Below are 13824 nucleotides of genomic sequence, written 5' to 3'. Positions count from 1 at the left end.
TTAAACTTAATCACTTTTCCCTAAGTATTTGGTTCGTAATCGCAAATTCTATGGACCAGGCTGAAAGAGTAATTCAGGAGCTGAGCTATGTGGAGTTAGGGTCAGAGGTTAATATTAGTCAAGGGGATGGCAGTAAAAGAAAGGAAATTACAAGGCACCAATTCTATGGGGTAGGCACATTGAGGACATGATTGAGGTCTCTGAAAGATAGAGCTGTTGAAAAACTTGTTGGGAGGAAAATACAGTTCCAACCCATCAAGCAAAAGTTGGCAAACTTTTATTCAAGGTCTATTTGGAGACAAGCTGTGCACAAGATTGTATTGAACTGCATTTTTGTGCAGCATCATTAAAAGAGCATTTCATCCCTTTGCCTTCCTTCCTGGGGAATAAAGACAGAAATGTTTGGCAAAAAGGCTGAGTCCCTTAAACACAAGATTAAGGTGCAAAAGTGACTTGTCAGCCCTACCTGTGGGTCCTGTTTATCTGTCTGCGAGGGCGGTTTCGGCAAAAGCAACAGTGGGATAAGCCGTAAGCAAACTGCAGACTCATCAAAGGTTAACAGGCTCACCATGAACTAAACACCTGAAATAGCAACACCAGTTGCTGACAGGCTGAACGTCTGAACAGACTGTAACCAAAGCAAGATGTGCATAGAGGAGAGATTGAGAGAAAATAAACTTGTACTTTATGCTGTTCTGGTAAAGCCATTGCCAACACCGAAGTTGCTGGAGCTGAGATGTATGGAGTTATTGTCAAAGGTTAATAGAAAGTTATGTTGCAGTTGTATAAAACTCTGGTTAGAACCCAGCTAATGTGCTGTGTCCAATTCTGGCCATTGGATCCTAGGAAGGATATATTGTTGTTGGAGGGAGTCTAATGCAGGTTCACCAGAATTATCCTGGAGCTAGAAGGGTTAAATTGATGAGGACAGGTTGCATAGACGGGGCTTGTATACCTTGCATATAGAAGAATAAGAGGGTAAGAATAATTGAGGTGTTTAAGATTATTAAAGGATTTGATCAGGTGGATAGAGAGAAACTATTTCCTCTGGTGAGGAAGTCCAGAACAAGCCGGTGCAACCTTAAGTCAGAGATAGGCAATTCAGAGGTTGATGTCAGGAAGTACTTCTTTACAGAAAGGGTAATGGAAATCCAGGACACTCCCCAAAAGCGCTGTTGAGGCTGGAAGTCAATTGAAGATTTAAAAACTGACATCACTTGATTTTTGTTTGGCAAGGGTGTTAAAGGCTAAGAAACCAAAACAGGTTGGTGGAGTTTCGAAATAGATCAGCGATGATTAACCGAACGGTGGAACAGGCTCAAGGGGCTAAATGGCCCACCTCTGTTCCTATATTCCTATGACCAGTCCCCACAGCTGAGGGTAACACCAAAGCAGCATTACCAGACCCTCCAAGTGGCTGGGATCAGTTATTTAGACAGATGACCAAAAGCTTGGCCAAAAAGATGGATTTTAAGGGGTGTCTTAAAGGAGGAAAGAGAGGTGGAGAGTGTTAGGGAAGGAATTCCAGCACAGCTGAAGGCACAGCTTCCAGTAGTGTAATTTTCTGTCTGTTGTTTTATGTGTGTTTGTTTACACGTGAGTATGAGTGAGAGTATGTGTGTATGACATTTGTTTGAATGCATTCACCTCTAAAGCAGGTCAAACAAAGGAAGAGGGTCCCTCCTCCCTCTAACTGGGTACTGAAACAAACCTGGAAGAAACTGAAGCGTGATGCTTCAGCCCCATTGACTGCATGCTGCATCTGATACCCAACTAGTGTAGTTCTGCAGGTTACATTTCCATTTGTTAAAAGGTACAATTTAACAAGCTGTCTAGTCACTGGGAGCATGTTTTTCCAAAAGATATCACACCAGAATCTATCAGGATATACTACCTGTTCTGCAGTGGATCCCACGTAATGCTCAAACCAAATCAATCACCTACATCTGAGGCTCACTGCCCCATTAAGCTGGCACTAACATTCATTGTCGGCATCAGTTGTGTAGTGGGTTGGCCATTATATATGCATTCGATATAAGTGCAGCCAACTGCACCTCGATGGCCCCAAGTATACACAACTCCAACTAAAGCTAGAGGAAATGAAGAGAATGAGAGAATTAAATCTGAACAATTATCCTTTTCAGATCTTGAAATCTTTTCAAAACAGTTGTTAGGATTGGGATTACTTCCCTCAAAATCCCCTTTTATGAACACGGGAATTAGGGAAGCTTTCGGATGTGGCAGAAAATTATACACAATAGCACAACTAAACAGATTTGTTCACACAGAGAAACTTCTGGAAGGCTAATTTGTCCACATTGTGCCCATTTCTGTAGATGGGAACAGGAAGTTACAAAAAGACAGAAGGATTAAGCAAGTGGGCAAAACTATGGTAGATGGAGTTCAATGGATGAAGTGTGAGATCATCCATTTTGGATCCAAGAAAGACAAATAGGAACATTTTCTGAAGAGCGAGAGATTAGAAATTGTGGGTGAGCAAAGGAATTTGGGTGCCCAGGTATACAACTCACTAGAAACTAGTGCAAACTCACAAAAAGGAATAAAAACAGCTAATGTAAAGTTAGCATTGAGCTCAAGGGTACTAGATTACAAAGTATAGGAAGTTCTGTTTCAGTTGTGCAGACCCTTGATTAGACCTTATCTGGAGTATTTGTTCAATTTTGAGCACTGCACCTCAAGGAGGATATACTCATCTTGGAGAGAGTGTCGTGCACATTCGCCAGAATGATAGTGGGGCTAAAAGGGTTAATTGAGGACAGACTGCGTAAACTTAGCTTGTATTTAGGGGGAGGCAGAGGTACAGTGGTATTGCCACTGGACTGGACAGCCCTGATAATCCAGAGAACCAGGGTAATGCTCCATGGATCTGGGTTTGAACCCCACCAGGGCAGATGGTGGAATTTGAATTCAATGAAAATCAGGAATAAAAAGTCTAATGATGACCATTAAACCATTGTCAATTGTTGTAAAAGCCCATCTGATCCATGAATGTGACTGACTCCTAAATGCTACCCTCTGAAATACTGCCCTCTCAGTTGTATCAAACTTCTAAAAAGCCAATAAAAATGAATGAAACCAGATGGACCACCCGGTATCCAATAGGCACCAGAAATGAAAATGGCAAACTCAGCCTTGTCAACCCTGCAAAGTCCTCCTTACTAACATATGGGAGATTGTGCCAAAATTGGGAGAATGCCTCACAAACTAGTGAAGCAACAGCCTGACATAGTCATACTCATGGAATCATGCCTGATAGGTAATATCCCAGACACCACCATCACCATCCGTGGGTCTGTCTTGCCCCACCAGCAGGACAGACCCAGCAGAAGTAGCTGTGGTATACTGGTGGGAGGGAGTTGCCCTGGGAAGCCTCAACATCAACTCTGGACCACATGAAGTCTCATGGTATCAGTTCCAACAAGGGGTTTGGGCAAGGAACAGCCCTGCTAATTACCATGTACTACAGCACCCCCCCCTCAGCTGGTGAATCAGTACTCCTCCATGTTGAACACCACGTGAAGGGATCACTGGGGGTGACTAGAGCACTGAATGTATTCTTGGTGGGGGACTTCAATGTCCATCACCAAAAGTGGCTTAGTAGCACCACTACAGGCCAAGTTGGCAGAGTCCTAAAGGACATAGCTGCTAGACTGGATCTGTGGCAAGTGGTGAGGGAACCAACAAAAGGGAAAACTGTACTTGACCTCATCCTCACCAACCTGCCTGCACAGATACATCTGTACATGACAGTATCAGTAGGAATGGCCATTGCACAGCTCCTAGTGGAGACGAAGTCTCAATCACATTGAGGATACCTTCCATCATGTTGTGTGGCACTACCATCGTGCTAAATGGGATAGATTTCAAACAGATCTAGCAACTCAAGACATGAGGCACTGTGGGTGATCAGGAGCATCAGAATTGTACTCAACCACAATCTGTAACCTCATGGCCCAGCATATCCCCCATTCTACCATTACCATCAAGCCAGGAGATCAACCTAGTTCAATGAAGAGTGCTAAAGGGCATGCCAGGAGCAGTACCAGGCATACCTAAAAATGAGGTGTCAACCTGGTGAAGTTGCAACACAGGACTACTTGCATGCCAAGGGGCATAAGCAGCAAGCGGTAGACAAAGCTAAGCGATTACACAACCAATGGATCAGATCTAAGTTCGGCAGTCCTGCCACATGCAGTCGTGAATGGTGGTGGACAAGGAGGAGGCTCCACAAATATCCCCATCCTCAATGATGGGGGAGCCCAGCACATTAGTACAAAAGGTGAGGCTGAAGCATTTGCAACAAGCTTCAGCCAGAAGTGCCGAGTGGATGATCCATCTCGGCCTCCTCCAGAGGTCCCCAGCATCACAGATGCCAGCCTTCAGCTAATTCAATTCACTCCACATGATATCAAGAAACGGCTGAAGACACTGGATCTGCAAAGGCTATGGGCCCTGACAATATTTCAGCAACAGTACTGAAGACTTGTGCTCTGGAACTTGCCCGCCCCCAAACAAGCTGTTCCATTACAGCCACAACATTGGCATCTACCCGGCAATGTGGAAAATTGCCCCGGTATGTCCTGTCCACAAAAAGCAGGACAAATCCAACCCGGCCAATTACCACCTCAACAGTCTACTCTTGATAATCAGTAAAGTGATGGAAGGGGTCATCAACATTGCTATCAAACAGCACTTGCTCAGCAATAACCTGGTCACTGAAGCTCAGTTTAGGTTCTGCCAGGGCCACTCAGCACCAGACTTCATCACAGCCTTGGTTCAAACATGGACAAATGAGCTGAACTCCAGAGGTGAGGTGAGAGTGCCTGCCCTTGACATCAAGGCCGCATTTGACCAAGCGTGACATCAAGGAGCCCTAGCAAAACTGGGTTCAATGGGAATCGGGGGAAAACTCTCCACTGGTTGCACAAAGGATGATGGTTATGGTTGTTGGAGGCCAATCATCTCAGTTCCAGGACATCACCGCAGGAGTTCATCAGCGTAGTGTCCAAGGCCCAACCATCTTCAACTGCTTCATCAATGACCTTCCTTCCATCAGAAGGTCAGATGTGGGGAGGTTGCTGATGCCTGCACAATGTTCAGCACCATTCGTGACTCCTCAGTTGCTGAAACAGTCCATGTCCAAATGTAGCAAGACCTGGACAATATCCAGGCTTGGGCATGTAACATTTGCGCTACACAAGTGTCAGGCAATGACCATCTCCAACAAGAGAGAATCTAACAATCACCCCTTGACATTCAATGGCATTACCATCACTGAATCCCCCACCATCAGCATCCTGGGGATTACAATTGACCAGAGAATGAATTGGACTAGCCATGTAAATAGTGTGGCTACAAGAGCAGGTCAGAGGCTAGGAATTCTGCGGCAAGTAACTCACCCCCTGACTCCCCAAAGCCTGTCCACCGTCTACAAGGCACAAGTAAGGAGTGTGATGGAATACTCTCCACTTGCCTGGATGAGGGCAGCTCACACAACACTCAAGAAGCTTGACGCCATCCAGGACAAAGCAGTCCACTTGATTGGCAACGCATCCACATAACATTCACTCCCTCCATCACCGATGTATAGTGGCAGCAGTGTGTACCATCTACAAGATGCACTGCAGGAACTCACCAAGGCTCCTGAGACAGCACCTTCCAAACTTACAACGAATCCCATCTAGAAGGACAAGGGCAGCAGATAAGATGGGAACACCATTGCCTAGAAATTCCCCTCCAGGCCACTCACCATCTTAACTTGGAAATATATCATCGTTCCTTCACTGTCACTGGGTCAAAATCCTGGAACACTCTCCCCAACAGCACCGTGGATGTACCTACATCACATGGACTGCAGCGGTTCAAGAATGCAGCTCACCACCATCTTCTCAAGGGTAACTAGAGATGGGCATAAATGCTGGCCCAGCCAGCGACAGCCACATCCCATGAATAAATTTTAAAAGTCCCTGAATTTAGAAGGTTGAGGGGGATCTGATGGAGATGCTTAAAATGATAAAATTCTATAGGGTAGACATTTCCTCTGGTAGTGGAACCCAGGATAAGGTGGAACAATCTTAAAGGGTAAATGGACTTAAGGTACAGATCAGCCATGATCTCACTGAATGGCAGAACAGTTTCTGTGTTTAATTGCTTTTCTAGCCAAAATTTCTGATGAGGACCAAGCTCAGATTTTAAAAAATACTCACTGGTCCAGACACCAAAGCGATTAAAGACCACCCTGCTCACAATTGCACCAGAACTCTATCTTCCTTTATATCAGGACTTTTGGTGAATGGCACTCACCATAGTCTTCACAACATGCAGTATCTAAAACCTCAAGGTACTGATTATATTGGACTTATTTACAGCCATTGTGTCAGGTTCTCCCAGCAATTCTCTGTCTCTCTAAAGTTACACATATAGGCATTCAAGATGACAACATGTAATGATTTCAGGAAAGAGGTGAGTATTAACATTTAAAATGTTGGTGGTGTTCCAATGTCTTCAAATTGAACCACTGGGAGATGGTGAGAACTAACTTTTCAGAACAGGCATCTAATGGATCAATAATGATTGAGGTAAAAGGTAAAGAATAAGATAATATCGTCATGACCACTAATCCTAGCCTGGATTACTTATGTAAATATTGAACTTTTCAGTAGGACATGAGTCTTTTGAAAAAAGGACATACAAGCAAAAGCTGGCTAACACTGTAAGGTAACCACTTGCTGGAAAATTCTTACATGGATTACTTGACCAACTAGTTCAGAGAGAATGGAATGTCACACCAAAAAGGTGTGGCATAGCCTACTTCAGACAGAGGCACTCAAAACAAAAAGAGACAATGCAAACTAAACTGTAATCTCCTGTGGCTGTGGAGATAATGGAAAATTATTACCATCGTAGCCAAAACCACCTCCTGTTGAGTTATATCCCAGACTGTGAACATGAGCTGAATTGAAAAGAAAACAGATCTGGGTGAAAGACATGTTTGTTTTTTCCTTTCCAGGAATACACAAGGAAAGGGGTTTTAAAAAGCCAACTACGACCCTGGTTCTTTGTGATAATTTGGTGTTCTGTTCTGGTGTGTGTGTGCTGTGAAGGTCAAAGCTGAGGAACACCAATTGGGCATCCCTGTGCTTGCAGGTTAAAAAAAACTCTTTCTCTCTGACTGTTGGAAGCAAGTCACAAGTCTGCAAAGCCACATTCAAAAAGGAAACAGGACAATTCCTTTCAGCTAACCTGCAGAACGAAGAATTTCCAAACCAACTGCTCAACTGCCAAAGTCAGCACTTACCGGAATCACCCCAACTTAACTGCCGCAAAGCTTCACCATCTACTCTTCACAGACATGCCAAAGGATTGATTCGTACATCTTTTTAACTTTTATTTTTGGAGTCAATTTCTCATTTCTAATCGGTATGTATGTGTGTTGCGTTTTAATTATTATTTTCTAGTGTTTAGTATCTAATAAACTCACTCTTTCTTTGACTCAAGGTAGCCAAGTTAAATTGGCTCTTTTTAAAACATAAATGCATTTGGGCTGGGAAAAAGTGTCCACAAGGGAAGGGACCCTTTTCAAATTAACCTTGTTGTGACCCCAACCAAGGGGATTGAATTAAGAAAGGGAGCCAGTCATCCCTCCTCACCCGTGAGCATAACCATTTGGGATACTCCACCTGGGATCATAACAAATTGGGGGACCTTGCCTGGGGACCGGTCACAACAATATTGGTAGCAATATGTTGAAGGAATATTTGGAATCTCCTACTCTTACTTCCTCATTGTTAACATGGTGATGGACTTTAGAAGACCACTCATGGAAGAAAATCACCTTTGGAGAGGAATGTCTAATTGGCAACTTCCAGGACCATCTTTTTAGGGAAGATAGTTACAGTGGACAGGCAGTAGAAAGGTACTTTCTGCTGCTCTTGCTCTCGATCTCTGGAGGGTGTGTACTATTTCCAGGCAGGAGGGTGAATGTTATTGCCATGGTTTAACAAAGTGTTGCTTCTATAACAAAACATAATGCCTGTCAGTGGACATGTTTAATTGATTCAAGTTGCTTCACATTATTGTATAGAGTAGAGCCTGCAGAAATAGACTAGATGGTGCATCCTGTTGGAACAGCTTCCACCATAGTGCAGCAATCACACTGATCTCCTGTTGAGCACGTAGCTTGGACTTAGTGATAATTAACTATCCATTGATGTGTTTTAATGAACCCATTTCCAACATTCCTCACCGCCCTTTCCTCTTTCCTGCAGTGCTGACTTTTTTGGGATGCAATGCCAAGGCTGGCACTCACCTTCCTTTCTAACATGACTGCCCATCCTCCATGTGTGAACCTGGGCATTGAGTGTCAGCTGACTAACTGACTGTTGAGGTGAGAGCAAATCCCAATTGAACTCCTGTCCTTTCCTCACCTGCAGCTCTTGTACCCCAACAATGTTAATCCTTCCACCTGAATTTGGTAACAAAAGGTTTTGTGTCACATCTTGGGTGGGAAAACTTGATTTTCTTCACAGGTCCGGCTGGTTCTTAAGTGCTCTGCATTAATAGTCTTACCTTTCCCTCCTGGACCGTGTCTCTCTCCCTCTCTCTTTCCCTCTGTCTTTCTCTCTCTCTCTGCTTCTCTCTCTTACTGACTTTCTCTCTCAAGCTCTCTTGATCTTAATATCAGAGTGGTTAAAAACAACTCCACCAAATCTGTCACATGACGACCGCCAAATCAACAGGCTTGAGAGCAGGTTTTTATTGTGAGAAATAAACGGCTTAAGACTTAAGAAAATATTAACTTCATTTGCATCCTAACCTATCAATATCACATCTATATTCAGGACTTCCCATCCAGACCTTTCTCTCCACATTCCTCATTTAAATAGTGAAAAGGACTTCCAAGATTTCCCTCCCTTGGGTTAGCCTTTTCTCTGCTGTTCTTGTTGTGTTCTCTGAGCAACACAGAAATTGTTGTTTTTAAAAAGAAGTGTCAGCTGCCAACAGCCATTTAGAACACAGAAGAAAAACAAGCTTTCAAATGTTTAGTTCCACTTGCCAAACCTGCTCCGGAGTTAGGAGGTCTACATGTCAAGAGGAACACAAAATAACACTGCCGACAACGTGTATTTTGTTGCTATTCCTCTCCAACCAACCCCCACCCCCTACTTCTGAATTAAAATTCACTGTATATGTGCTGGCATTTTTTACGCACATAGAACATTTACAAGATACAGCCACAAACAGAATGAGACCGTGTAAAATCTCAGCTCAGTCAGAATTCATACTGACAGTGTCTCCGCAACATCCAGAAAGGTATAGAGTGGGAGGTGGGGAAGCAGGAGATGGGAGCAGCAGAGCTAGGGTTGTCAACTCTCCTCAAGTTTTCCGAATGGATGATTCCTACAGTCAGTCAAATAGCCTATTTTGGCCGCTGAAATTTTCTATAACCAATAAGCCGAAGTGTCCAAATAAATTACACAATTTATCTTAACGTGCCAATGATTTTTCACCTGGGTCGCCTATAGCAGTGTCCTGGAGATTAACCTTTAACTTCCTAGAAAATCAGGATGGAGGGTTGGTGACCCCTAGGAGTGCTGAATCACCCTGAGAGGTTATAACAAAAAAGTGAATATGACCATGTTGAAGATCAGAGGGGTTTGCTACTGGCACATGCGGTATGTGTCCCTAGGAACACTGCTGCCGATAACCATACTGGTTGCAGGGGGCAGGGGGCAGTGTCTGATATGCACTATAAACACTACAAACATGATAGAAGGGCAACATACAATTCCCTGGCTGCCAAGGGCCTTCGGTGTTTCGCCATGTGTGAGAAGCATTCATGTCACAGAATTTTAAAAATACAAACCAAAGTCACAAGGTACAGCAGAACAGGGAACCTGGTCTGACTGTTTGATTAAAGCTGAAAGTTGCGAAGGGATTGGGAACCCCACATTGGCACCAATAAACAGTGAAGCAAATTGCTCCAAAAATCTCATGAAAGCCTAAAGCTGATGGATTGACTATCATGGGTAGGGAGTTTGAATTTCCAAAGTGCATTTATCTCCTCTAACCTTCTTGTTTTGCCCTTTAAATGAATTTCTAGTGTGCGTAGCAATATCAGATACCCATCATAAATGGAGCTGGTCAGAAAATGGGACACCGTCTAGCTAAAAGAGCAGGAGACATAATGACACCACTCCGGCATCACTGCAACATCATATGAGGTTCCCACCAATTAAAGACAAGTGCTACCTTAAAAAAGAAAGACTTCAATTTATACAGCGCCTTGCAAGGCCTCAGAGGCCCCAAAGCATTTTATAGCCAATGACGTGCTTTTTAAGAGTGTGGTCACTATTGTTATGTAGGAAGCACACAGTTAATTTGAGCATAGCAGGATTCCACAAACCAAGAAGTCCCTCTTCCCCACCCAGAGTCAGCTTGTGAGCCATTCAAATGAATCCAACTCTCCTTCAGCATCTTTAACAATCGCCGCTTGCAAATACAAGAAATCTCTTTTTTAACATGTTTTTATTCTTGTGATGTGGGCAACGCTGGCAAGGTCACATTTATTGTCCATCTTTTGTTGCTTTAAGGGTATTAATAGTTGACCACATTGCATGGAACCGGAGTCATATGTAGGCCAGACATGGAAGGTTGACAGGGTTCCTGAAAGACATTAGTGAGCCAGTGGGTCTTTACGAGACTGCAGCTATTTTATCTGGTGCCAGCCCACAAATCAGCAGAATTAATTGATTCAATTTCCCAGCTTGTCACAATGGGATTTGAACTCACGAACTTAGGAGTGCTACTCCAGTGCCTTAACTGCTGTACTTTGAGTCTCCCAGTGACAGCAGTGTATGGAGGTCAGATGTACTAACTGATAACCCTAGTCTTAAACCAGGAAAGATCGTGTTGGCTGATGGTGTAATGGCTGATTCTTGGTGAATTGGTTTGTGATGAATTTGGAAACCTGGATAGCGGGGTCTCAGGGAAATTTACATTGTCTTGCCTCAACTTTTCTCCTCGAGTTGGATGCTCTTCTCCCATGAAGAGGTCTACTCCTTCCTGGAGTAGAGTCTCAGAGGCATTGGATCCTTTCACATTAGTTACGCATGAGCCCAGGCCATTTCACAGAATTGACCGCACCCCAGTGATGGCTGATCCTGCTTTTCAACATGCTAAAGGAAAAGAATTGAGGAAAGTGGGTAGAAAAGTGTTTTTGAGCAGTGGCATGATAGGTAGCCCCTCCTGTGCAGTAACCTCTTTTAATACTGCACAAACACATTTTCCATCAGGAATTATTGGATGGGGCAAGTCTCTCTCTAGCTCTATGGGCACTGAGGCCAATTCCAGTGCACTGTAGTTAAGCTCAGCTAACCAAGCAGAGACCAGGGTTAAGCCCAAGGCCCTCCAGTCTTGTATCGATCAGTACCACGCCAGTGATGCATTTACATATTGAACTACTGAAGTGCTTGGACTCAGGAGAATGAGATTAAGTTATAAATATTGGAACCTTTTTACACAAATGTTTTGAATTCTTAACCAGGTGGATGTAGTTATATTGAAAATATTCCTCCTAATAATTTCCTTCCTCTTGAAGGGAAATGCTCAGACCTTTAAACAATGACAGTGATGTTGCCTCTGCACCATTCAAAGAGTTTTCCTGTAGGTATTATATGAATATAGGGAAAAGGCTATCAAGCTTGCCTCACACTCCACATTAGTTGGAGCATCGTGACTAAACACTTCACTCCATCACCTTTGTAGCCTTTGAGAAGCAAAAAAGGAACGAACAGGCCAAGACAAGTAAGGAAAAATAAAATACTGGAAATTTCTTCTCCGACCCCTCAAACATTCAAAACCAGTCCAGGAAACCACAAGTACCAACAGTGAATTGATCAGCATTGCATGGACTGATTGGGTGTCAACTGTGGTTCAGTGGGTAGCACTCTCATCTCTGAATCAGAAGGTTTTGAGCACAAGACCCATGGAGACCTGTGTACTAAATCTAGGCCGACATTCCCAGTGCAGTACTCAGGGAGTGCTGCACTGTCAGAGGTATCATCTTTCCAATGAGATGTTAAACCAGGGTCCTGTCGCACTAATTCAAAGAAAAGCAGGGGAGTTCTCCACAGGTGTGCTGGGGCCAATATTTATCCCTCAACCAACATTGCTAAAAAAACAATGATCACACTGCTGATTGTGAGATCTTGCTGTGCACAAACTGGCTGCTGCATTTCCCTACATTACAGGAGCTTCAAAAAGTACTTTGTGGGCTATAAAGCACTTTGGGGCATTCCCAGGTGCTGAAAGACTACATAAGTGCAAGCTGTTTCTTTATATGAAGGAATGGGAAGCAGGTTTCGATGCCTACTTACCTGGAGCCTGCTCCACGCGGTGGTTGCTGTAGGATACAAAACACGAGTAGCAGTTCTTCCTGTGGTAGCGGTAACGGATGCCAGATCCTGACCCAGATACAATGGCCAAGGCGCAAAGCAACAAGCACAGTGTGACCCACGGCCTCTGGGCAAGACTCATGTCCACCTTCCAGACAGAGAGAGCTGAAACAAGCGGTGAGTTTCTCTGACACTAAGCAGCTTGATCCACTCCAGTGCACCCCCCTCCCCACTTTCTGCAGAGACTGCAGAGAGAGAGAGAGATGTCAAGAGGGGAACAGAAGGTCAGGAGCAGCACAAGGAGCAGCTGAGAAGCAGCTAGTGCCTGTAGTACTCAAGCCGGCAAAACGACTTTCTGTCTTTTCCTGCTACTGTCCTCAGTAGAACCTAAGTGAACTGTTGGAAGATCCTCCTCCTGCTTTAACAGTGTCTCAGCTTCGGGCAAGCCTCCCCAGGTGAGGATCCGCCCCCTATTTCTGTTAGCAGTCCACAGCTGAACAAAAATAAAACCACTCACAGAAAAACAAATCACATTCCTTAAACATTAAAACAATAAAGGAAAATTCCTGTCTGATGCCTCTCAAGCCACAGGCCATTTGGTCGAGGCTGATCTGGGATCTCAGCCTGGGCTGTTATGCAAAAAAAAAATCCAAAACCATACAGCTCACTAACTCCGCAACCCAGAGAGGATTCCCACTCAAGCCTGCCCCAAGGATTTCTTTTTTTAATTTCTAATTTTTTTTTCCTGCTGCTCTGTGCAATGTTGGCATGTTCCACAATAACCCACAGCAATGGTTGTCGCTGGTTTTCGTGTTAAAAGGACCCAGCACTTTTTTTACATTCAAAACCGTTAAATAGAAAACAGATGCTCAACTTTTTTTTTTTGGTTACCGAATCCACGAATCATTCAACTAAGCGGGATGGTCTCTGGATAAAGGGAGAGAAAGAGAGAGACAGAGAGAGGGGGGATTAAGGCAGAGAGTGAGAGAGAGAGAGATTAAAGCAAAGAGTGAGAAACAGAGAGAGAGGTTAAGGCAGAGAGAGAGAGGGTTAAGACAAAGAGTGAGAAACAGCGAAAGAGAGAGACAGAGTGGCAGAGAGAAAAAGACAGTACTGGAAAGATGAAGATGGAGAGACAGAGTCCAAGAGACAAAAGAGAGTGAGGGATAGAGAGAGAGAAAGAGAGAGAGAGAGAGATGGAAAGAGAGAAAAAAGAGTCAGAAAGAAACAGAACCAGAAAGAAAGACAGGCAGAGAGAAGAGAACTAGAGAGGTAAGGACATAGGGAGAGAGAGGCAGAGACAGAGCGAGAGACAGATAGAAAGGGAAGCAGAGACAGGGAAAGAGAGATTGAGGAAAAGAGAGAAAGAAAGGGAGGGAGAGACAGGCTTGGCAATAAAAGTGTATGC

At 44.0% G+C, this 13824-nt stretch overlaps 1 protein-coding gene across 1 annotated transcript in view; it reads right to left on the bottom strand.

The window, feature by feature from the left end:
• The window catches only part of megf6a (multiple EGF-like-domains 6a), a 221628-nt gene extending 209070 nt beyond the window's left edge, over positions 1-12558 (bottom strand). The window contains exon 1 of the mRNA XM_041206995.1: positions 12399-12558. Coding sequence (XP_041062929.1) covers positions 12399-12558 — 160 coding nt within the window. The remainder of the gene's footprint in view (positions 1-12398) is intronic.
• Between the last annotated feature and the right edge of the window lie 1266 nt (positions 12559-13824).

The sequence above is a fragment of the Carcharodon carcharias genome, chromosome 15 (assembly GCF_017639515.1).
Source record: "Carcharodon carcharias isolate sCarCar2 chromosome 15, sCarCar2.pri, whole genome shotgun sequence".
In the NCBI taxonomy this organism is placed as follows: domain Eukaryota; kingdom Metazoa; phylum Chordata; class Chondrichthyes; order Lamniformes; family Lamnidae; genus Carcharodon; species Carcharodon carcharias.
The sequence above is the reverse complement of the archived record's forward strand: the minus strand, read 5'-3'. Positions and strand labels throughout refer to the sequence as shown.